The 23,115-nt window shown below is 53.8% G+C and overlaps 1 protein-coding gene across 3 annotated transcripts; it reads right to left on the bottom strand.

Moving 5' to 3' along the window:
* Positions 1 to 71: 71 nt before the first annotated feature.
* LRRC43 (leucine rich repeat containing 43) lies at positions 72 to 22,898 on the bottom strand. 3 transcript variants are annotated; one of them, XM_003832348.6, is made up of 12 exons: positions 22,703 to 22,898; positions 21,214 to 21,474; positions 19,693 to 19,803; positions 18,152 to 18,291; positions 15,656 to 15,894; positions 14,457 to 14,644; positions 13,016 to 13,275; positions 3,215 to 3,356; positions 2,885 to 3,013; positions 2,611 to 2,799; positions 2,216 to 2,249; positions 72 to 227 (listed from the first exon to the last, which is right to left on the bottom strand). In XM_003832348.6, exons 1-12 carry the CDS (start codon positions 22,850 to 22,852, stop codon positions 100 to 102), a joined length of 1,971 nt encoding a protein of 656 aa, XP_003832396.1. In that variant the 5' UTR covers positions 22,853 to 22,898; the 3' UTR covers positions 72 to 99. The 3 variants fall into 3 exon arrangements, with proteins under 3 accessions (XP_003832396.1, XP_057155529.1, XP_057155530.1); XM_057299546.2 differs by having other exon boundaries at positions 92 to 1,829; XM_057299547.2 differs by lacking the exon at positions 3,215 to 3,356 and having other exon boundaries at positions 92 to 1,829; positions 2,611 to 3,013.
* Between the last annotated feature and the right edge of the window lie 217 nt (positions 22,899 to 23,115).

The raw sequence follows: 23,115 nt of genomic DNA, 5'->3' as shown, positions 1-23,115 counted from the left end.
CTCCTCCCCAGGACGCCGGCGCCACACCCGCCCCCCGACGCGTGCGGCGGGACAGACGCCGAGGCGGGAGTGGTGGGAACAGCCTTTACTGCCCACGCCCTACACGGCGAACATGCGCAGAGCCTCCTCCGCCGAGCGGCACTGGTTCAGCTGGATCTGCACCTCTACCGTCAGGGGCTCAGGGTGGTAATCGCCTTCGTAGATCGGAATCACGGCTTTCGGCTTTTCTGAGAAAATTTAAATGCGAGCATGAGCCCCGGGAGACGGATGGGCTGGCGTTCTCGGCCGCCCTGACCCATCCCATATGCAAGCCCTGGACCCTGTCCCAGCGGGAGCTCAGTTTTGGTCCTCGGGTGTTAACAGTAATAAGAAATAAAATTAAATTGTATTTAATTAGATCATTTAATAAATCGCAGCTGTTTGAGTTGCAAGACTGGCTGCTTTTTGCTTTGAGACAGTGTCGTGCTCCGTCGCCCAGGCTGGAGTGCGGTGGCATGATCCCGGCTCACTGCAACCTCCGCCTCCCAGGTTCAAGCGATTCTCCTGCCTCAGCCTCCAAGTAGCTGGGATTACAGGCGCCTGTCACCACGACCGGCTATTTTTTGTAGTTTTAGTAGAGTCGGGGTTTCACCATGTTGGCCAGCCTGGTCTCGAACTCCTGACCTCAAGTGATCCGCCTGCCTAGGCCTCCCAACGTGCTAGGATCACAGGCATACACTACCGAGCCCAGCTGCAGATATTTTCTTAAAAATGAAGTAATTCTAGCACTTCAGGGGAAACAACTGAAAGCATTTCAATAAATGTATAACATTTGCCCTAAAAATGAGACAACATTGTATCTGCCACCATGAATTTACCAATTTTCCAATACGCAAAGACCTTTCTAATGATGTGGGTGGTGATAGTAAAGAACGTGATCTTTGGAAAATGTATAGTGACAGGTGTCAACTGTTGGAATATCTGCATAAGTCGGTTAACCTGTAGTTTACAAGTAACTCATGCATGTTACAAACTGTGCATGGTAAAATATCCGTTCAAAATGCAAACTAGATTAATGAATTTTAATCTGATTATGAAAAATTCAATATAGATTGTTTTCACATTGTAACAACCTTTAAGAAATTACCACTTGTCAAATTTGGTGTAATATTAAAGAAATTATATTATTTTAAGGTCTATTAAAATACTCCCTCTTTTCCAATTATGGGCCTGAGGTTGGATTTTCTTTGTGCACGTCAATTACAGCAACATATTGCAAGCTGTTGACTGCAGAAGTAGCTGTAAGAATCCAGCTGTCTTCAATTAAGCCAAACATTAAAGAGATAAAAAAAAAAAAAAACCTTTTTAAGGCCATCTTAACCCACAGATAAGTATCACAAATCACATGTTCATATAGGCATGGGTTTTGAAGTCCAGTAGCATATGCCCTCCAACGTTTACTTCTTCAGGCTGGCGTGAAATGGCGCGATCTCAGCTCACTGCCACCTCTGCCTTCCAGGTTCAAGCGACTCTCCTGCCTCAGTCTCCTGAGTAGCTGGGATTACAGGCACCCGCCACCGCACCTGGCTAATTTTTGTGTTTTCAGTAGAGACGGGGTTTCGCCATGTTGGCTAGGCTGGTCTCGAACTCCTCACCTCAGGTGATCCGCATGCCAAAGTGCTGGGATTACAGGCGTGAGCCACCATGTCGGGCCTGTTTCCACTTTTCGGCTTCAGTATGATGGGTTGCTCTGCTATGATCAGGCCTCGTGCTTTTTGCAGCCACCTCCCACGGCACTCCCTGTCTCCTTTCTCTCCCTCCCAGCTGGACGTTCTTTCTGAACCTCAAACCTGAGACGCACCCATTTCAGATGCTTCTCCAGCTCCCCACAGGACAAGCCCAGGCCCCTCTTACAGCAAATAAGGGCCGATGGCCTGAAGCTGGAGGCAGACACCTCGGAACCAGATGAGCCCCAGGCAGCCCCAGCTCCAAGCTCTTGCCCCCCTATGGCTCTACCACAGGTGCCTTCCCCACCCGCGTCACCACCCACACAGGCCCTGTGGTCTGAGGGCTGCAGAGAAGAAATAATAACACTGGATCTAAGGGGGGATGTGGCCTCTCCCCAGGCCAGAAGCTACCATTCCCCACCCTTCGGTTCCTTTGGCCTCCCCCAGGGCTGGCCCTCAGCAGGTCCTCCTGACAACCCCTGCCTTTGGTCACCACCATCGGCACTCACCTTTTTTGGCAACTTTCTTAATCTTCTTTGAATCCTGAGAGAAAGAACCACAAAACGAGATGCTTACTGGAGAGGGGAGGTACTAGAGAAGGGGTGTCTCTGGGGCCCCACCTCCTCCAAGGTTCTGACAGGTCCAGGAAGGCGGGGGTCTCCTGGTGAGGGTGGCTGCCCCAGCCCATCCCCAAAGGGAAGGCTGCTGACTGGGCCAAAGTCCACGGAGGCACCCTCTGTGCAGGCGGCAGCACCAGCAGCCCAGCTGCATGCCCCAGGGAAAGGCCCTCCCCACCACCTCCTCCCCATCCCGTGACCTGGGCCCACAGCCCTTGCTTGCCCGCAGGGTTCCCATGGGGAGGGCGAAGGCAGAGGTGGAGGATGTGGCTAGGGCCCGGCTGTACCCTGGCCAACGTCAGCCTGTCAGATGTCAATGTGCGGACCACGCCGAAGTTGCACACGGTGGACACCAGGGGCTCCCCGGCGAGCAGGGGCTCCAGGATCACCAGGCCCCGGCCCAGCACCTGGAGGATGGGGGGGTCCTGCCGGAGCTCCTTGGGCGGCTCTTTCTTCTTCTTCGGCACCTTCCACTCCTGCGACGACGGGAGGACAGGAGGGTGGGACAAGTTGAAGCAAGGGTGTGGCCAGGCTGCCCTCCTCAGCACCAAGGCCCGGTACCTTGGCCGGCTCTTTCTCTCCTTTCCCCGTCCTGTCTTTCTCCTTCCCTTTCTTGTCTTTCTCCCCCTTTCCTTTCTTGGCAGACAGGGGACTGTCAACAGCAGGTAGCACCACAGGCCAGGAGAGAATCTAGGGGCAGGAGAGAATCCTCGAGTGAGCAGAGGCCCAGGCGGGCTGCCTGGGGTCACCTCTCCCTCACCCTTTCTGGAATGGCACTGAGAACTCATCTAACCAGGGAGTGGGGCTCCCATGGGGGACAGCCCGATGGGAACAGGAACAAGGACAGAAGTGCAGCCTGTGGATGGCCGGGCACTGCCTCCGCCTGCCCACCTTCTCCTCCACGATGGTCACGGTGGTCCCCGCCAGCAGGAAGGCCTTCAGTGGGACCAGGTCCCTGAGAGAGTGCTGCATCTCGTAACTGCAGGGGATGACCTCAGCCCAGGGCTTGTGGGCGGTGCTGAAGAGGACAGTCCTTGGGGAGGGAGGGATGAAGACGGGGGTGCCGTCACCCAGGGGCTGTGGCCAGGGACCCGGGACAGGACTGTGAGGGGACATCCGAGGAAACCATGAGCATCGAAGCCCACAAACAGCATGAGACGTGAGGTCCAGCTGCCACCAGGCAGGGCAAGGGGACCAGAAGGCCAGAAAGGTGTGGATACAGAGGAGACAGCAAAAGAAAGGCGAGTGGAGCCCTCCTTCAGAGGCAGGACCACCCTGAGCAACTGAAAGAAACCAACCGAAACGCAGCAAGAGTTGTTTGTTAAAAGTTCAGCAAAGGGCTGAGCGTGGTGGCTCTGTCTTCTAATCCCAGCACTTTGGGAAGCCAAGACAGGAGGATCGCCTGAACCAAGGAGTTCGAGAGCAGCTTGGGCAACATATCGAGACCCCGTATCTACAAAAAATACAAACATTAGCTGGGCGTGGTGGCACATGGCTGTAGTTCCAGCTACTTTGGGGGCTGAGGTAGGAGGATTGCTTGAGCCCAGGAAGTCAAGTCTGCAGTGAGCCATGTTCATGCCACTGTACTCGATCCCGGGTGACAAAGTGAGACCCTCCTGCAGGAGAAAAAAAAAGCAGAGGCCGGGCAGGGTGACTCACGCCTGTAATCCCAGCACTTTGGGAGGCAGAGGCAGGCAGATCACGAGGTCAGGAGATCGAGACCATGCTGGCTAACACAGTGAAACCCTGTCTCTACTAAAAATACAAAAAATTAGCCAGGCATGGTGGCATGTGCCCGTGGTCCCAGCTACTCAGGAGGCTGAGGGAGGAGAATCGCTTGAACCTGGGAGGTGGAGGTTGCAGTGAGCTGAGATCGCGACAGTGCACTCCAGCCTGGGTGACAGAGCAAGACTCCGTCTCAAAAAAAAAAAAAAAAAAAAAAAAAGCTGAAACAATTCTAGCCTAGCCCCAGGCTAGAACACAGAGGCGACTGGAGTTTCCTAAATCTCAGAACACCATGGCAACCCTGAAGCAGCATCCCACTCAGGAAGTGATTTAACATAAATTGTTCTACCAATTGGATCACACCATGAAGGAGAATTAATAATATACTCCAACAAATTTAAAGTATGTCCAAGTTGAACATTGAACCTGGGAGGTGGAGGTTGCAGTGAGCCGAGATCGCGCCACTGCACTCCAGCCTGGTGACAGAGCGACTCTGTCTCAAAAAAAAAAATGTGAAAGTACATATGACAATAATAACTGGTTTGAAACATAGTGATATGGGCCGGGCTCAGTGGCTCATGCCTGTAATCCCAGCACTTTGGGAGGCCGAGGTGGGCGGATCACTTGAGGCCAGGAGTTCAAAACCAGCCTGGGCAACATAGTGAAACCCCATCTCTACTAAAAAATACAGAAAAATTAGCCGGGTGTGCTGGCGGGAGCCTGTAATCCCAGCTACTTGGGAGGCTGAGGCAGGAGAATCGCTTGAACCTGGGAGGCAGAGGTTGCGGTGAGCCGAGATCGCACCACTGCCCTCCAGCCTGGGTGACAAGAATGAAACCCCATCTCAAAAAAAAAAAAAGGAATGAAGCACTGATACTTATTACACCAACCACAGATGAACCTTGAAAATATGATGCTCAGTGAAAGAAGCCAGACACAAAAGGCTACGTATTTTGTGATTCCATCCATATGAAATGTCCAGAACAGGCAAATCCACAGAGACAGAAAGTACTTTAATGGTTGCCTTGGACTAAAGGGATGGGGAATCGAAGGTGACGCCTAATGGGTACCTTTCTGGGGTGATGGAAACGTTCTGGAATTAGACTGTGGTAATGGTTGCACAACTCTGTGAATATACTAAAAACCACCGACTCATACGCTTTAAAATGAACGTTATGCTAACTATATCTCGGCCGGTCGCAGTGGCTCATGCCTGTCATCCCAGCATTCTGGGAGGCTGAGGCGAATGAATCACTTAAGGTCAGGAGTTCTGGTCTTGAACTCTCCTGGCCAACATGGTGAAACCCTGTCTCTACTAAAAATACAAAAATTAGCCGGGCGTGGTGGTGGGCACCTGTAATTCCAGCTACTCAAGTGGCTGAGGCGGGAGAATTGCTTGAACCCGGGAGGCGGAGGTTGTGGTGAGCCGAGAGCACACCACTGCACTCCAGCCTGGGCAACAAGAGCAAAACTCCATCTCAAAAAAGAAAAAAGAAAAAGAAAAATTGTACTTCTCAGGTTAAAGAAATGTTAGACCCTCCTGAATAAAAAATGGCATGAAAAAAAGCCCCAAACCAGTGATAACATATGTACATGAATGATACAAATACATAAAGGTTAGCACTCAACAATCTACCGGAGAAGTGAGTAGAAGAGTTGAAAGTCTGTCTGCACACTGTCATCTTCTCCACTGCAGTCATCTTCCTCAAATGGAAACCTGATCTCATTACTCCTCTGCTTGAAAAATTCTTACTAGTTTCCCCTTGGGAGAAAGGGTCTTTTTCTCTGTCTCTCTGCAGCCCTATCTCTTGCCAATCCCTGCCTTCCTCCATAGTTAACCTTCTTTCTACCATGCCTCCTGTGAGAAACAGTTTAAATGGTCCATTTTCAAGGCATGAAAAATCTGAGTACTGGCAGCCAACCTTGCGGACGTGACGAACCTCACGACTCAGGCACCTAGAAAGTCACACTTAGCGAACAGGATGTAGAGGAGGGGTCAGCCCATAAAAGGGGGCCAGGCACGGTGGCTCACACCTGTAATCCCAGCACTTGAGAGGCTAAGGTGGGTGGATCACCTGAGGTCAGAAGTTCGAGACCAGCCTGGCCAACGTAGTGAAACTCTGTCTCTACTAAAAATACCAAAAAAAATTAGCCAGGGGTGGTGACGTGCGTCTGTAATCCCAGCTACTTCAGAGGCTAAGGCAGGAGAATTGCTTGAATCCAGGAGCCAGAGGTTGCAGTGAGCCAAGATCACACCACTGTACTCTAGCCTGGGCGACAAGAGCAAAACTTAAGTGGGGAAGGAGACGGGGTATGACCTTATAAGGGGATAATGATACTTGGGCGACACCCAGGAAGATTGTAACCCAATAGTACTTGACCAATGAGGAACTGGGGGAGGGACTTGCCCACTAGGAGATAAATGACCTGTCGTGACTGCCCCAGTGTTCCTGCCTACCAGACACCTGATCTTCCAAAACTGCCATGAAAAGTCTCATTTCCGCTGTTCTTCGTGTCTCTGAGTCTGCTCTTTGGGTTTGGATGGGTGAATGTGTTTCCCACACTTTCTAAGTCTATGTGCCCATCCTAGGGGCAGAGATTTGTCCTGTACTTCCTCTGACGTACCACTTGTGACATTAACATATGTAATTACTGTTTGTTCATTTCCCTCATGAAAAGGTAAGTGCCCAAATAGAACAGAATTTTTTTTTTTTTTGAGACAGAGTCTTCCCAGGCTGGAGTGCAGTGGTGCAATCTCGGCTCACTGCCACCTCCACCTTCCGGGTTCCAGTGATTCTTCTGCCTCAGCCTCCTGAGTAGCTGGGATTACAGGCATGTGCCACCATGCCCAGATAATTTTTTATATTTTTAGCAGATACAGGGTTTCACCATGTTGGCCAGACTGATCTCAAACTCCTGACCTCAAGTGATCTGCCTGCCTTGGCCTCCCAAAGTGCTGGGATTACAGGCATGAGCCACTGTGCCCAGCCCTCTAGAACAGACCATTTTCCATCTGATTTGTTGTTTGTAATCCCGATACCTGGCATCACACCTGCACCTGGAAATGGTATGTGGATGACTGGCGTTTGCTAATTGTTGAACTTGGGAAATTACATATGGAAAATATAAAGGCTTACAAGCAAACTAAGGAATATAACTCAAGACAATTTAAAATAAATCTATTAGACTGCAAAAATAAAATGTATGTTTAGAAAATCAATGTGGAAATTCTGTTTTTAGGACATGGTAGACTAGACTATACTGGACAAACCTTCCTGCTGAGAACAGTCATATCAGCTCAACACAATACTAACATTATCTGTTGAAGGTGCTGAAGAGCCAAATCACTGAGAATTTTCAGGGCCAACATCAGGGCAAAGGGGAACAGTCAAAGAGAATGAGCTTAGTGCCACATTAATGCTCAAGAGCCAAATCCAAAAGTGGTGGCTGAGAAGCTAAAGAGAACTTTAGGCAACCTCATGGGCACTAGGGGAACAAAAATTTGTGTTCAAAGCCCTCCAAGGAGGTGGGCCCCTGGTAAACACTCTAGGTTTCCCTTGGGTTTTCTGAAGAGCTACTAGAAGAACACATAATAGAAGTGCTAGAAGGAGAGGAGATAGAAAAAGGAACAGAGAAAAATACTTGAAGGATAACGGCTGAAAACTTCCAAAATTTGATTTAAAACATTCATCTATATATTGAAGAAGCTTGGCAAACTCCAAGCAGGATAAATGCAAACACATCCACACCCAGAGACATCATAGTAAAAATGCTGAAAGACAGGAAGAGGGAGACACTGTCTCAAAAAAAAAAAAGAGATTCAGAGAAGGACTGTGTGGTAGATAGAGCTCCCTCTCCCCTCTCCCCTCTCCCCTCTCCCCTCTCCCCTCCCCCCTCCCCCATCTCCCCTCTCCCCTCTCCCCCCTCCCCTCTCCCCTCTTTCCACGGTCTCCCTCTGATGCCGAGCCGAAGCTGGACGGTACTGCTGCCATCTCAGCTCACTGCAACCTCCCTGCCCGATTCTCCTGCCTCAGCCTGCCGAGTGCCTGCGATTGCAGGCGTGCGCCGCCACGCCTGACTGGTTTTCGAATTTTTTTGGTGGAGACGGGGTTTCGATGTGTCAGCTGGGCTGGTCTCCAGCTCCTAACCGCGAGTGATCCGCCAGCCTCGGCCTCCCGAGGTGCCGGGATTGCAGACGGAGTCTCGTTAACTCAGTGCTCAATGGCGCCCAGGCTGGAGTGCAGTGGCGTGATCTCGGCTCGCTACAACCACCTCCCAGCCGCCTGCCTTGGCCTCCCTAAGTGCCAAGATTGCAGCCTCTGCCTGGCAGCCACCCCGTCTGGGAAGTGAGGAGCGTCTCCGCCTGACTGCCCATCGTCTGGGATGTGAGGAGCCCCTCTGCCTGGCTGCCCAGTCTGGAAAGTGAGGAGCGTCTCTGCCCGGCCGCCATCCCATCTAGGAAGTGAGGAGCGCCTCTTCCCGGCCGCCATCACATCTGGGAAGTGAGGAGCGTCTCTGCCCGGCCGCCCATCGTCTGAGATGTGGGGAGCACCTCTGCCCTGCCGCCCCGTCCGGGATGTGAGGAGTGTCTCTGCCCGGCCGCCCTGTCTGAGAAGTGAGGAGACCCTCTGCCTGGCAACCGCCCCATCTGAGAAGTGAGGAGCCCCTCCGCCCGGCAGCCACCCCGTCTGAGAAGTGAGGAGCGTCCTCCCTCCTCATCTGGGAGGGAGGTGGGGGGGTCAGCCCCCCGCCTGGCCAGCCGCCCCGTCCGGGAGGCGAGGGGTGCCTCTGCCCGGCCGCCCCTACTGGGAAGTGAGGAGCCCCTCTGCCCGGCCAGCCGCCCCGTCCGGGAGGGAGGTGGGGGGGTCAGCCCCCCTCCCGGCCAGCCGCCCCATCCGGGAGGGAGGTGGGGGGGTCAGCCCCCCACCCGGCCAGCCGCCCCGTCCGGGAGGGAGGTGGGGGGATCAGCCCCCCGCCTGGCCAGCCGCCCCGTCCGGGAGGGAGGTGGGGGGATCAGCCCCCTGCCCGGCCAGCCGCCCTGTCCAGGAGGTGGGGGGGGCGCCTCTGCCCGGCCGCCCCTACTGGGAAGTGAGGAGCCCCTCTGCCCGGCCAGCCGCCCTGTCTGGGAGGGAGGTGGGGGGGTCAGCCCCCAGCCCGGCCAGCCGCCCCGTCCGGGAGGGAGGTGGGGGGGTTAGCCCCCCGCCTGGCCAGCCGCCCCATCCGGGAGGTGAGGGGCGCCTCTGCCCGGCCGCCCCTTCTGGGAAGTGAGGAGCCCCTCTGCCTGGCCAGCCGCCCCGTCCGGGAGGGAGGTGGGGGGGTCAGCCCCCCGCCCGGCCAGCCGCCCCGTCCGGGAGGGAGGTGGGGGTGTCAGCCCCCCGCCCGGCCAGCCGCCCCGTCCGGGAGGGAGGTGGGGGGTCAGCCCCCCGCCCGGCCAGCCGCCCCGTCCGGGAGGGAGGTGGGGGGGTCAGCCCCCCGCCCGGCCAGCCGCCCCGTCCGGGAGGGAGGTGGGGGGGTCAGCCCCCCGCCCGGCCAGCCGCCCCGTCCGGGAGGGAGGTGGGGGGGTCAGCCCCCCGCCCGGCCAGCCGCCCCGTCCGGGAGGGAGGTGGGGGGGTCAGCCCCCCGCCCGGCCAGCCGCCCCGTCCGGGAGGGAGGTGGGGGGATCAGCCCCCCGCCCGGCCAGCCGCCCTGTCCGGGAGGTGAGGGGCGCCTCTGCCCGGCCGCCCCTACAGGGAAGTGAGGAGCCCCTCTGCCCGGCCAGCCGCCCCCTCCAGGAGGGAGGTGGGGGGGTCAGCCCCCCGCCGGGCCAGCCGCCCCGTCGGGGAAGTGAGGGGCACCTCTGCCCGGCCGCCCCTACTGGGAAGTGAGGAGCCCCTCTGCCCGGCCAGCCGCCCTGTCCGGGAGGGAGGTGGGGGGTCAGCCCCCCGCCCGGCCAGCCGCCCCGTCCGGGAGGGAGGTGGGGGGGGTCAGCCCCCCGCCCGGCCAGCCACCCTGTCCGGGAGGGGAGGGGCGCTTCTGCCCGGCCGCCCCTACTGGGAAGTGAGGAGCTCCTCTGCCCGGCCACCACCCCATCTGGGAGGTGTACTCAACAGCTCATTGAGAACGGGCCATGAAGACAATGGCGGTTTTGTGGAATAGAAAGGGGGGAAAGGTGGGGAAAAGATTGAGAAATCGGATGGTTGCTGTGTCTGTGTAGAAAGAGGTAGACATGGGAGACTTTTCATTTTGTTCTGTACTAAGAAAAATTCTTCTGCCTTGGGAAAAAAAAAAAAAAAAAATGCTGAAAGACAAAGTGAAAATCCTGAAAGCAGGAAGAGAAAAATGACTCATGACAGACAAAAGAATCCCAATAAGATGAACAGCTGACTTTTCATCAGAAACAATGGAGGCCAGTAGGCAGGCTGGCAACATATTCAAAGTTCTAGGGTAGGCCAGGCATGGTGGCTCACACCTGTAATCTCAGCATTTTGGGAGGCTGAGGCGGATGGACCACTTGAGCTCAGGAGTTCAAGACCAGCCTGGCCAACATTGTGAAACCCCACCTCAACTAAAAATCAGCTGGGCATGGTAGCAGGTGCCTGTAATCCCAGCTACTTGGGAGGCTGAGGCAGGAGAATCGCTTGAACCCAGGAAGCAAAGGTTGCAGTGAGCCAAGATCCAGCCACGGCACTCCACCCTGGGCAACAGGGCGAGACTCCCTCTCAAAAAAAAAAATGTTCTGGGGTAGCAGGGGAAAAAAAAAAAAAAAACACCAAAACTGTCAACCAACAATTCTATACCCAGCAAAACTATCTTTGAAAATTGCAGGTGAAATAAAGACATATGAAGAGAAAGAAAAAACTGACTTTGTTGCCAGTAGATTTGCCTTACACGAAACATGAAAAGAAGTTGAATACATGAATACATTAACTTCCTGAAGGAAGTTCTTAAGGCTGAAAGGAAGTAACACCAGAGGGTAATTCAAATTCACATAAAAAACAAAGAGCACCAATAAAGGTAATCATGTAGGCAAATACAAAAGACAGTATAGTCATATATTTCTCGTCCTTGATTCTAATTAGAATAAAATGCAATAGCATAAGACAACATCTATAAAATTGTAGTTTGGGCTATAACATGTAGAAATGTAATATATTTGACCATAACAACATGAAGGAAATGGGGGTGAGAATGAAGCATACTGGAGTAAGAAAATGACACCAAGCCCAGGCATAGTGCCCCACATCTGTAATTGCAGCACTTTGGGAGGCTGAGGCAGTAGGATTGCTTGAGATCAGGAGTTCAAGACCAACTTGGTCAACATCATGAGACCCCACCACAAAAAAGAAAGAGAGAAAGGAAGAAAGAGGAAGGGAGGGAATGAAACCAGAAAGTAAATCCTTTTTTCTTTTCTTTTCTTTTTTTTTTGAGACGGAGCTTCTTTCTTATTGCCCAGGGTGGAGTGGAATGGTGCAATCCTGGCTCACTGCAACCTCTGCCTCCTGGGTTCAAGAAATTCTCCTGCCCCAGCCTAAGTAGCTGGGATTACAGCTGGGATTAGTCACCACTCCTGGCTAATTTTTTGTATTTAGTAGAGATGGTGTTTCACCATGTTGGTCAGGCTGGTCTTGACCTCCTGAACTTAAGTGATCTGTCCACCTCAGCCTCCCAAAGTGCTGGGATTACAGGCATGAGCCACAACAGTAAATCAGTTCTAATGGAAGACATGAAAGGAACCAGAAATGGTAACTAAGAAGGTTAACAAGCTTAAAAAAAAACAACTTTATATTTGTGCTCTCCTTTCTTCTCTGCAAGACATGGATTATATAAAGCAGTAATTATAACAATGTATTGTTGGGTCTGTAACATATTTATGTTTATAATAAAATTAATATTTATAACAATTACTCTACGATCTTCATAACAAAAGTAGCACAAAAAAGAGAGAAGGAATGGAGCTAGACTGGCAAGAAAGAACATGATATACAGGATGGAAGATCCTTACAACACTTTACGTGCGAGAATACATCTTAGCTGGATTAAAATGTTAAACCAAAAAAGGTTTTCACACCCAAGGGCTGAAATGAAAAGGGCTATTAATTTATCATGTCTCGATCGACTCAAGAAATTCAGGCTGGGCACGATGGCTGACGCCTGTAATCCCAGCACTTTGGGAGGCTGAGGCGGGCAGATCACTTGAGACCAGGAGCTCGACACCAGCCTGGTCAACATGGTGAAACCCCATCTTTACTAAAACTATAAAAATTAGCCGGGCATGGTAGCACATGCCTGTAGTCCCAACTGTAGGCTGAGGCACAAGAATTGCTTGAATCCGGGAGATGGAGGATGCAGTAAGCTGAGATCGCACCACTGCACTCCAGCCTGGGTGACAGAGTGAGACTCTGTCCCCGCCAAAAAAGAAATTCAATCATTCCGAAAATCTTGGCTGGTCAGGGAAGTGGGACTCAGTTGTGCTTTGAGTAGATGGTTAGAGTAGAAGGATTTAGCTAAGTTGAACCCTCCAGAGAAGAGGGCTGAACACAAAATCTAAATGCCGCCAGCACAGCTAACAGCCTAGTGGGGCTTTTTTTTTTTTTTTTTTTTTTTTTTTTTTATGAGACAGAGTCTCGCTCTGTCGCCGGGCTGGAGCGCAGTGGCATGATCTCGGCTCACTGCAAGCTCCGCCTCCCGGGTTCACGCCATTCTCCTGCCTCAGCCTCCCGCGTAGCTGGGATTACAGGCGCCCACCACCACGCCTGGCTAATTTTTTTGTATTTTTAGTAGAGACGGGGTTTCACCGTGTTAGCCAGGATGGTCTTGATCTCCTGACCTCGTGATCCGCCCGCCTCTGCCTCCCAAAGTGCCGAGATTACAGACGTGAGCCACCGCGCCCCGCCAGCCTCAGGACTTTTAATGGAAGGTCGCAGTGTGGTCTAGGCTCGTGACCCTACTGCTCTGACCACTTGCCCTGGTTCAGATTTCCATCCTTACCCTGGGGACGGGCAGAGCCGGGGATCTATACGCAGCCGCAACTTGGCCAGCTCTTCTGCAGAGGCCCTCGGCGTCTGCAAGATGGTCGAAGGCCCCGAGATGACAGACAGCTCCGACTCTCCTGACTCCTCCACCTCAGACTCCAGAGACCCTTCGACCTCTTCAGTAACCTCTTCAACAATGTCTTCGATGACGTCTTCGACGACCTCCTCAGGAGATTCCTCAACTAATAATTCTAAGCTGGGAGAGGGCTTGACGATCTGCAGGAAGAGACAGAAACTCGTCCAAGGCTGCCGTCTTCAGGATGTGCTCAGCTGATGCCGGGGGTGTCTGTAACACAGCTCCCGACATCTGGATGAGGTTCACGCATGAGCAGACACACCACGCTAGGAGGCAGGAAGGCTCTTAGAAACCCAGTTTTGTCTTTTCTGAAAGACCTACATTAAGAGTAAAAGCAAGAACCACTTCTATGTGGGAGGAGGAGACAGGTTTCTCCTGGTTGGATGGTATCCTCGGGTTTTCTTCTGATGTGGAGGGAGATGGGAGGAGTTGTAGAAATTGCAGAATGGGGCTGGGCGCGGTGGCTCACGCCTGTAATCCCAGTACTTTGGGAGGTCGAGGCAGGCGGATCACGAGGTCAGGAGATCCAGGCCATCCTGGCTAACATGGTGAAACCCCATCTCTACTAAAAATACAAAAAATGAGCCAGGTATGGTGGCGTGAGCCTGTAATCCCAGCTACTCAGGAGGCTGAGGCAGGAGAACCACTTGAACCCAGAGGCGGAGGTTGCAGTCAGCCGAGATTGCGCCACTGCACTCCAGCCTGAGCGACAGAGCGAGACTCCGTCACAAAAAAAAAAAAAAAAAAAAGAAATAAATTGCAGAATGGGGCTGGGAACAAGGGGCTGACTTATGAAATGCTGGGCAGCTCTCTTGTTAGGCTCAGATTTTAAGGGGGCAAGGGGAGTGTGCATGGTTGAAAATTGCTCTAGCTGCAAGAAAGAGGCTGAACTGAAGCCAGGTCCCTGCATGAATCACCAGATTCCACATTAAGAATCTTTCTTGGCCAGCGTGGTGGCTCACACCTGTAATCCCAGCACTTTGGGAGGCCGAGGATCACTTGAGCTCAGGAGTTCCAGACCAGCCTGGTCAACAAGGTGAAATCTCATCTCTACTAAAAATACAAAAATTAGCTGGGCGTAGTGGTGGGGACATGTAATTCCAGCTACTGGGGAGCTGAAGCAGGAGAATTGCTTGAACCCGGGAGGCAGGGGTTACAGTGAGCTGAGATTACGCCATTGCACTCCAGCCTGGGTGACAGAGCGAGACTCCGCCTCAATAAATAAATAAATTAATTAATTAAAAGGATTTTCCTGGGGCCCACAAAGCAGTTCAGCCTTCACAAGAGCCCCCCATACTCCTAGGGACAGCCCAGGGCACACCTCGGCCAGCACGCCCGCGGACTCATTCATTTCGCCTTCTTCATCTTTCACAAAATCATAGGTCACGTAATAGTTGTAAGTGATGAAAGGGCCTTCGGGCCCGGGTTCCGGGTCTAAGACAGAGGTGTCCAGGACTCCTCTGATGTTTCCGATGGTCACCACAAACTGCGCCTCCTGTGCCAAGAGATCTGCAGGGAGGAATGGACAGGACAGGGGGGCCTGTGGAATGGAAGTTGGCAGATAGAAAGCAAGAGGGCCGGGAAGGCACGGGTCCCTGGATTCTCTCCAGCACTCAGGGCTGAGCCTTGGTGGTGCGGTCAGGTTCATGTCACAGCTCTGGCAAGCTGGCCTGGAGTGACCCAGGTGTCATTATACCCCTCTTCAGCCTTGTTTTCCTGATCTGTATATGGGAGTGATAAGGGCTACTCTGCAGGTCACCTTAGCATTATCTAGCATGTCACAGTGACCTGGAGAAGCCTCCGGTGCACCTTGCGGCATGAACCACAAGGGGGTGATCTCAAGCCACCAGGGAGGTGAAGAAGCTGATTGAAATAACTGTCCCAAGTCCCCACAGGTTGTTTTGACTTTTTATTTTTTTTAGAGACGGGGTCTCGCTCTGTCGCCAGGCTAGAGTGCAGTGGTGAGATGACAGCTCGCTGCAGCCTCCACCTCCTGGGCTCAAGTGATCCTCCCACACCACCTTTTTTTTTTTTGTCTTGCTCTGTCACCTAGGCTAGAGCACACTGGTGTCATCTCGGCTCACTGCAGCCTCCACCTCCCGGGTTCAAAAGATTCTCGTGCCTCAGCCTCCTGAGTAGCTGGGATTACAGGCACTTGCCACCATGCCTGGCTAATTTTTGTATTTTTAGTACAGACGAGGTTTCACCATGTTGGCCAGGCTGGTCTCAAACTCCTGACTTCAAGCGATCTGTCTGCTTCAGCCTCCCAAAATGCTGGGATTACAGGCGTTAGCCACCGCGCCCGGTCTCCCCCTATCACTTCTGTCTCCAAATCCCAATCACAGGAATCAAAGCCTGGTGGAAAGCTCTGACCCAGAAGAGAGGCTATACCTGAATAGGGTCTGGGTCAAATGGGGAGTTGCAGGACAGACGGGTACACGGACCCAGGAGGGCGGGGCACAGCCAGGCGCAGGCTGGGGTGTCACATGCTACCCCCTCCCTGCATGCCAGTACCCTCACCGCCATTGAGGCTGAGCCCCCGGAAGAGATGCTTCTCATTGGGAGACACGGTGATGTCGTCCAGCACGCAGAGCTGGGCCAGGCTGTCGATGGTGAGGCCGCGGTAGTAGGGCACCAAGGCCAGTGGGTTTCCCTGCAGCACCAGGAGTCGCAGGTGCCGGAGGGTCCTCAGGCTGGTGACCATGCTCTGCAGGTCTGTCAGGTCGTTGAAGCCCAGGTCCAGGGAGACGAGGTTGGGCCTGGAAGGTGAGCAGGACCGTCTGGGGGTCAAGAAGCCAGGTGAGCAGGGGGCAAGCAGCCTGTGGCCAAAACGGATGGGGGGCCTGGGGCTAAGGATTCTGCCCATCCACGGCCTGCACCCCTGTCCTACCCTTGACCCAAGTTAACCCCGGGTCGGGAACGAGTGCCTGGCTCTTCATCTCCACTCTCCGTAGCACTGCCACCCTCACAGTTGGAGTCACAGAGACGCCCCCACCGACCTCCCTTCACGGGGCTCCTCTCCTTGGCCAAACCTCTCAGTAGCTTCCGTAGAGCCTCGCGCACTGCATGCGTCTAGGAGGCTCTGCACAAATAGTACAGGCAGACTGGACGGCACAGCAGGGGACAGCCACCGTGGGGGAGTTGTGGACAGGGCAGGAGTGGGGTTGATGCTGGGGACTGGGAGGAGGGAGCCAGAGGCTGGAGGGCTGGGCGGTCTAGAAGCAGGAGATGGCTTCTCAAAGCCAGACTGGGGTGGGACCCCAGGAGGCAAGGGGGCTGGGAGGGGCCTGCAAAGAGCATGGGCCAAGGCCTGTGGCCAGACCAAGACACAGGGCAGGGGCAGGGTGAATTTCCTGCTGCCACAAACTAGAAAGCAAATTGATCTCAGCTCTGAGAACAGAAGAAAAACACAAGCGGCCGCTGTCAGCACAGCATCTCCCAATCCCAGCCTCACTCTTCCCCTAAGAGCAGAAGAGAAGGGGAGGAAGAGGAAACCAGGGTCAGAGAGGGGGCTTCCCTTCCCTGCTGCGTCCGCCCGCTCCAGGCATGTAGAGGGTTGGACCCCCGAAGGGCATGCCCTCCAGGTTCCTCGGGGGAAGGAGAGAGGGGAGGTGGTTCTACCCCTTCCATCCTTGCTGGGCTGCTGAAGTCCTGGGACTTCTCACAGCATGTTTTGCAAAGCCTTCCTCTCCCAGCTTCCTTTGATGGCTTTTTCTGGGTGGTCTCTGATCCCCTCCTACCCCTCAGGTCCAGGATGTTAAGTTTTCTACCGCTCACCCACTGAGGAGATCAAGTTGAATATCAACTGGGAGCTGAACCATCTGCAGGCTCCTAATGAGCCTGAACCTTCAATAGCGATGGAGCGGCTGGCGCTAGGGCTTGGTTCCAGGGTGGTGGTTCTCAGCTTGGGGGGATTTTGCTGCTCAGGGGACATCAGGCTCAGACAAAAACTGTCTGGAGACATTTTTTTTTGTCACAACTAATGGGGAAGTGCTCCTGGCATCTGCGGGTGCAGGCCAGGGATGCTGCTCAATATCCTACCATGCCCAGGACAGCCCCACAGCAAAGGGTGATGGGGTTCCGATGCCAACGAGCCCAAGGTGAGCAACCCTCCTCTAAAATACGGCACCAGGCCAAGTGCGGTGGCTCACACCTGTAATCCCAGCACTTTGGGAGGCCGAAGTAAGTGGATCACTTGAGGTCAGGAGTTCGAGACCATCCTGGCCAACATGGTGAAACCCCGTCTCTACTAAAAATACAAAAATTAGCCAGGTGTGGTGGTGGGTGCCTGTAATACCCGCTACTTGGGAGGCTGAGGCAGGAGAATTGCTTGACCCTGGGAGGTGGAGATTGCAGTGAGCCGAGATCGCGCACAGCACTCTAGCCTGGGCAACAGAGTGAAACTCCATCTCAAAAAAAAATTAAAATAAAAAATTAAAATAAAAAAATTAGGCCAGGCACAGTGGCTCACGCCTGTAATCCCAGCACTTTGGGAGGCCGAGACGGGCGGATCACGAGGTCAGGAGATGGAGACCATCCTGGCTAACACAGTGAAACCCCGTCTCTACTAAAAATACAAAATAATTAGCCGGGCATGGTGGCGGGTGCCTGTAGTCCCAGCTACTCGGGAGGCTGAGGCAGGAGAACGGCGTGAACCCGGGAGGCGGAGCTTGCAATGAGCAGAGATGGCGCCACTGCGCTCCAGCCTGGGCGACAAAGCGAGATGCTGTCTCAAAAAAATTAAAAAAAAGATAAAAAAATTAAAAAATTAAAATACGGCACCAAAGCAAAGGCTCTGACTCACACCTACTACCTCTTGTTCTCCTTCCCCGGGCTTTTTGTTTACAAAATTCCACTGAAGGGGAATTCAGAGAAATAAACCATAAGTCTGGATTTAGCAGCCAACTGGGAGTTACAAAAAAGACCAAAGCTGAGTTCTCAAGCCACCGGGGTAGAATCGCCCCAACCTGATACTTAATCCCTCCCTCTCGCTTTCCATCTGGGCTCCCGAGTTACCAATGATTAGCGGTGACGTAGAGACTTTCCAAGGGGCCTAGAAGTTTGTTGTGGCCTAACCCCAAGTGCTGCAGGCCGGCGGGTGGGCGGGCGCACAGACACTCCATGCTGCTGATCTCATTGCCGTAGAGCTCCAGCACCTGGGAGACCACACGGAAGGCCCGGGACGATGGGGCCCCAAGTCAGCGCTGAGGATCAGGCCCCTCCCCTCTGTCCCGCAAAACTTAGTAGAGGAATCACAAACTACTCACACCTGGCCTCCCTGGCACCACCCCGACTCCCTTTTAAAAACCCAGGAAGAAAAGATTCCTGCAGCAGGTCTTGGGAAGTTTCTTTTCCTTTTGTGAAAGACACTTCAACATCTGGAATGGGGGGTGATGTTGGATTGGCAGTGGGGGAGCTGCATAACATCTGGCACCTTCTCAACCCATAGGAATGCGTCTCTGGGAGGCCAAAAGGGCCCCTAGATGGATAAGGAATAAATCCAAAGCTAACCTTCCTTGCTTGTAGTTCTTATCCACGGCCTCACCCACCTTTTTTTGTTGTTGTTTGCTTGTTGGTTTGGGTTTTTTAAATTTTTATTTATTTATTGTTTATTTATTATTATTTTGAGGTGGAGTCTCGCTCTGTTGCCCAGGCTGGAGTGCAGTGGCACAATCTTGGCTCACTGCAACCTCCGCCTCCTGGGTTCAAGCGATTCTCCTGCCTCAGCCTCCTGAGTAGCTGCTATTACAGGCACCAGCCACGACGCCTGGCTAATTTTTGTATTTTTGTAGAGGGGATATTCCTAGGTTGCCCAGGCTGGTTTCGAATTCCTGAGAACAGGCAATCTGCCCACCTCAGCCTCCCAGAGTGCTGGGATTACAGGCCTACTTCATTCCTTTCTATGAGTGAATAGCATTCTATTGAATAGATAGACCGCTTTGAGATGGAGTCACTCTGTCGCCCAGACTGGAGTGCAGTGGCACAGTCTCGGCTCACTGCAACCCTTGCCTCCTGGGTTCAAGCAATTCTCCTGTCTCAGCCTCCCAAGTAGCTGGGACTACAGGCGCATGCCACCACACCCGGCTAATTTTTGTATTTTTAGTAGAGATGGGGTTTCGCCATGTTGGCCAGGCTGGTCTCAAACTCCTGACCTCAGGTGATTCACCTGCCTTGGCCTCCCAAAGTGCTGAGATTACAGGTGTGAGCCACCGCGCCTGGCCTGTCCACATTTTTTTGTTTATCCATTCATCTGTTTATAGACACTTGAGTTGTGTCCACCCTTCTGCTATTGTGAGTAACGCAGCTCTGAACTCTGGAGTACAAGAATCTGGCTAAATCCCTGTCTTCAGTTCCTTCATGGATACACCTAGGAATGGAAGCACTGGGTCATATGGTTATTCTATGTTGAACTGTTCTAGGAAAGTGACCTACATTTTAAAAGCCTGGAGCTGGGCCTTACCCTCCACCCATGCTGGCCACACTATGTGGGGCAGGGTAAGGCAAGGCCTCTGGGCAGCGGAGGCCCAAATACTCAACACAGACCGGGGCTCCTTCACCTTGAGTGTGGGGGGCAGATTGGTGGCATCCACCTCCTTGATTCGATTGGCGCTCAGTACCAACTCCTCCAGCTTTAGAAATTTCAGGAGGTCTTTATCCACCAGGGTGACCTGGAAGAGGGGAGAGGAAGCTGAGGGCTGTAGCAGGCGAGGGAGCACGGGCACAGAACCCATGTCCACATTAGGAAGACAGCGGCTCCTCCATCAGAGTTACTTCCCCTCCCTTCCCACCCCCTGCTCCCCGGAAGCCGTTCCTGCACTGCATCGCTCTGCCAGGATCCAAGAGCCTCTCCCAACCTCCATCCTTCCTCTGACCATAGGTGGTGCATGATTTCTAGGCCAATGACCTGTGTCCTTTGTCGGACCATAAGCCACCTGCGAGGGCAGGAACCTCTCTCCTTTCTGTCTACCCCAGAGCCACAGTGAACTCTGGGCACTGAAGTCAGTCAAGGTGTCCAGGAATCACCCAGAGCAGGGTCCGACCAGAAGCCGCGGTGACCCATCCGTGACTCCTCAGTTCCTGTGACCTCAAAGACATTGGGGCCCTTCCCAGCGGGGCCTCACTTCTCCAGGGCCACCAACTGTACCAGTCTGCCCAGGACATGAAACCTTCTGCACTGAAACTGAAAGTCCCTGGCAAACTGCTACCAGTCAGTCACCCTATTTGTCCCCTAGTGCCGTGTCACTTCCCAGTGGCTCTGGAAAAAGAAAGCCAAGGGTTGGGAAGGCTGAGACCAAGTTTCCAGGCAATTTTTGGGCTGGCTTGCTGGCTTTATTTATTTATTGAGACAGAGTCTCACTCTTGTTTGCTTGCTTGCTTAATTGATTGACACAGGGTCTCATTCTGCCACCCAGGCTGGAGTGCAGCGGTGCGATCATGATCACTGCAGCCTCTACCGCACCAGCTCAAGTGATTCTCCTGCCTCAGCCTCTGAGTAGCTGGGGCTACAGGCGTGCACCACCATACCTGGCTAAATTTAAAAATGTTATAGAGGTGGGATCCCACTATGTTGCCCAGGCTGGGTCTCTAACACCTAGACTCACACGATCCTCCTGCCTCAGCCTCCCAAAGTGCTGAGATTACAAGCACCAGAGAGCCACCATGCCGAGCCTGGGCTCTGCTACTGATGTAAACAAAGAATGCTTTTTGGTAACAAATTAAAATAGAACTACACCAACCTTCCCCTACCCTGACCCCCACGGTTTAAACGAGGTAAAACTAACACAGACCCTTCGCAAAACCTTTACTAGGACCCAGGAGGGTCCACTGCAGAACTCAGGTGTGGAAGCTGTGCCATGATGGCCTCCAGGGGTAAAGGAAGAAGAAACGCAAGGCTGACCGAGTAGCCGGCCCTGCCTGGCACACAAGCCAGGGAGATGAAGCAGATGGAGGGCAGGCTGGCCTTTGTTTCAGCCCTGAAAGCAGGATCCCTGACGCGCTGTGGGGAAGGGTGCCCTCCCCACAACCTCCCTTAGGGGAGCGGCCACCCTAACATCACCTACCATGTGCCCAGCACTGACCTTCTTGTCTACTACCCGCAGGGACCGGAAGTAGGAGTAGAAGAAGGTGTCTGTGATCGTCAGCGGGTTCCGGATGGCCAATTCTCTCAGGAAACTGTCTTCTGCATTCGAGTTGTTCAGCAGAGCCCAGGGGGAGTGGCGGCTGCGGACCAGGCCCAGCAGGGCCTCCACCGTCTCCTCTCCGGGGCTCACCACATCCTCCTCTCTGGGGACAAGCTCCCTCCAAGTTCGCCAAGTTTGAGGAAGAAAGCGCGACTTATTCTGCAGTGGCAGAGGAGGGGTTTTCTGTAGGTGTGACACAGCCCCCTTAAGGACACCAAACTCTCAAAACAGAACAGATCATAAAACTGGAAGATTAGGGATAGAGTTTAGAAATCTAGAGAGTAGGCCAGGTGCGGTGGCTCATGCCTGTAATCCCAGCACTTTGGGAGGCTGAGGCAGGCGGATCATGAGGTCAAGAGATCGAGGCCATCCTGGCTAACATGGTGAAACCCCGTCTCAACTAAAAATACAAAAAATTAGCCGGGCGTGGTGGCACGCAACTGTAGTCTCAGCTACTCGGGAGGCTGAGGCAGGAGAATCGTTTGAACCCGGGAGGCGGAGGTTGCAGTGAGCCGAGATCACGCCACTGCACTCCAGGCTGGGTGACAGAGCGAGACTCCGTCTCAAAAAAAAAAAAAAAAATCTAGACAGTGAATAATCAATAATTTTGATGGATTATTAGCCATGGATATAACTACAGATGAGGTGAGATACAAAATAATTAAAAGGTGCCATTCCTTTTAAAAAGGCAGGTGGATCACTTGAGGTCAGGAGTTTGAGACCAGCCTGGGCAACATAGTGAAATCCTGTCTCTACTAAAAATACAATAATTAGCCGGGCATGGTGGCGGGTGCCTGTAATCCCCGCTACTTGGGTGGGAGGCGGAGGTTGCAGTAAGTCGACATCGCGTCACTATGCTCCAGCCTGGGCAGTAAGCCTTCCTGGGCCACACCTGGGTGCCCCTCGTGGTTGAAGCCACGGGAGGGAAGGGTCTAGGACTCTGGAGACAGGGAGGCGGGATGGGGGGTAACCCCTTCTCCTGGACTCAAGGTCGCAGGCTTCAGGCTGAGCCACCTCTCACACTGCCTCAGGCTCTTATTAAATGCTCGGAGGCTGGGAAAAGTTGTGGAACTCTTTGCCCAAAACAAAAGCTTTTCACCCCAAAAGGAGCCTGCCCACTGGAAATCTGGGGTGTTGGCGTCTTCAAGTCAGGGAGAGGCCCCAGCCCAGGTCAGCTGATGTGCTCAGGACGGGCCCCGCTCTCCTCCCCGCGCAGTGCCCGCGACTCGGGCCTCACCGTCACCCTCAAGCCCCACCCGCCCCCATGTCGGTGGCCCCCCAAATGCGCAGATCCCAGGCCCCAGGGACCAGCCCGCTCCGCTCGCCCGGGCCCGTGCCTCCCCGCAGCCGGTCCAGGCCCCCAGAGTTCCGGCCCCGGCGCCCGCACCCAGCTGCCGGCACCGCACGGGAACTCCCGCAGACACAGCTTCCGCAAGTGCTCGCGCACGGCCGCGCTCACGGTCCCGGTCCCGGGCCGCTGAGTCCCAGGCCCGGCCTCAGACTCGGACTCGGACTCGGACTCGTAGGACGCCTCCATGGCCCGGGCCGCGTTGCCCGGCAACCGCCAGGACGCGTGCGCGGGGGCAGGGGCCTCTCCAGGCGCGCTCACCTGCCCCGAGGAAAAAGTCCCCCATCCGGATCAGACAGCCTGGCCCCAACCACCTGCGTTTTCTCTTCTGCCCTCATCTATAAAAATGGGATAACAGCTGGTGGTTCTAAGTGCGGCAGCTCCCGCAGGCAGTAAGCGCCATAGCTGACCTGTTTCTTAGCTCCTGTCAAGCACTCCCCACGGAAAGTCAT

The sequence above is a fragment of the Pan paniscus genome, chromosome 10, assembly GCF_029289425.2.
Source record: "Pan paniscus chromosome 10, NHGRI_mPanPan1-v2.0_pri, whole genome shotgun sequence".
Taxonomy (NCBI): Eukaryota; Metazoa; Chordata; class Mammalia; order Primates; family Hominidae; genus Pan; species Pan paniscus.
Note: the sequence above shows the minus strand (reverse complement) of the source record. Positions and strands in the feature narration are given on the sequence as shown.

What these genes read in the sequence shown, in the direction of transcription:
- LRRC43 (XM_057299546.2), bottom strand. Translation starts at nt 22,852, where the DNA reads ATGGAGGCGTCCTACGAGTCCGAGTCCGAGTCCGAGTCTGAGGCCGGG. An exon ending in TGCGGGTAGTAGACAAGAAG is followed by an intron (nt 19,804 to 21,213) that starts GTCAGTGCTGGG and finishes CCCCTCTTCCAG; the next exon opens with GTCACCCTGGTGGATAAAGA. An exon ending in ATCTGCCCCCCACACTCAAG is followed by an intron (nt 18,292 to 19,692) that starts GTGAAGGAGCCC and finishes GTGGTCTCCCAG; the next exon opens with GTGCTGGAGCTCTACGGCAA.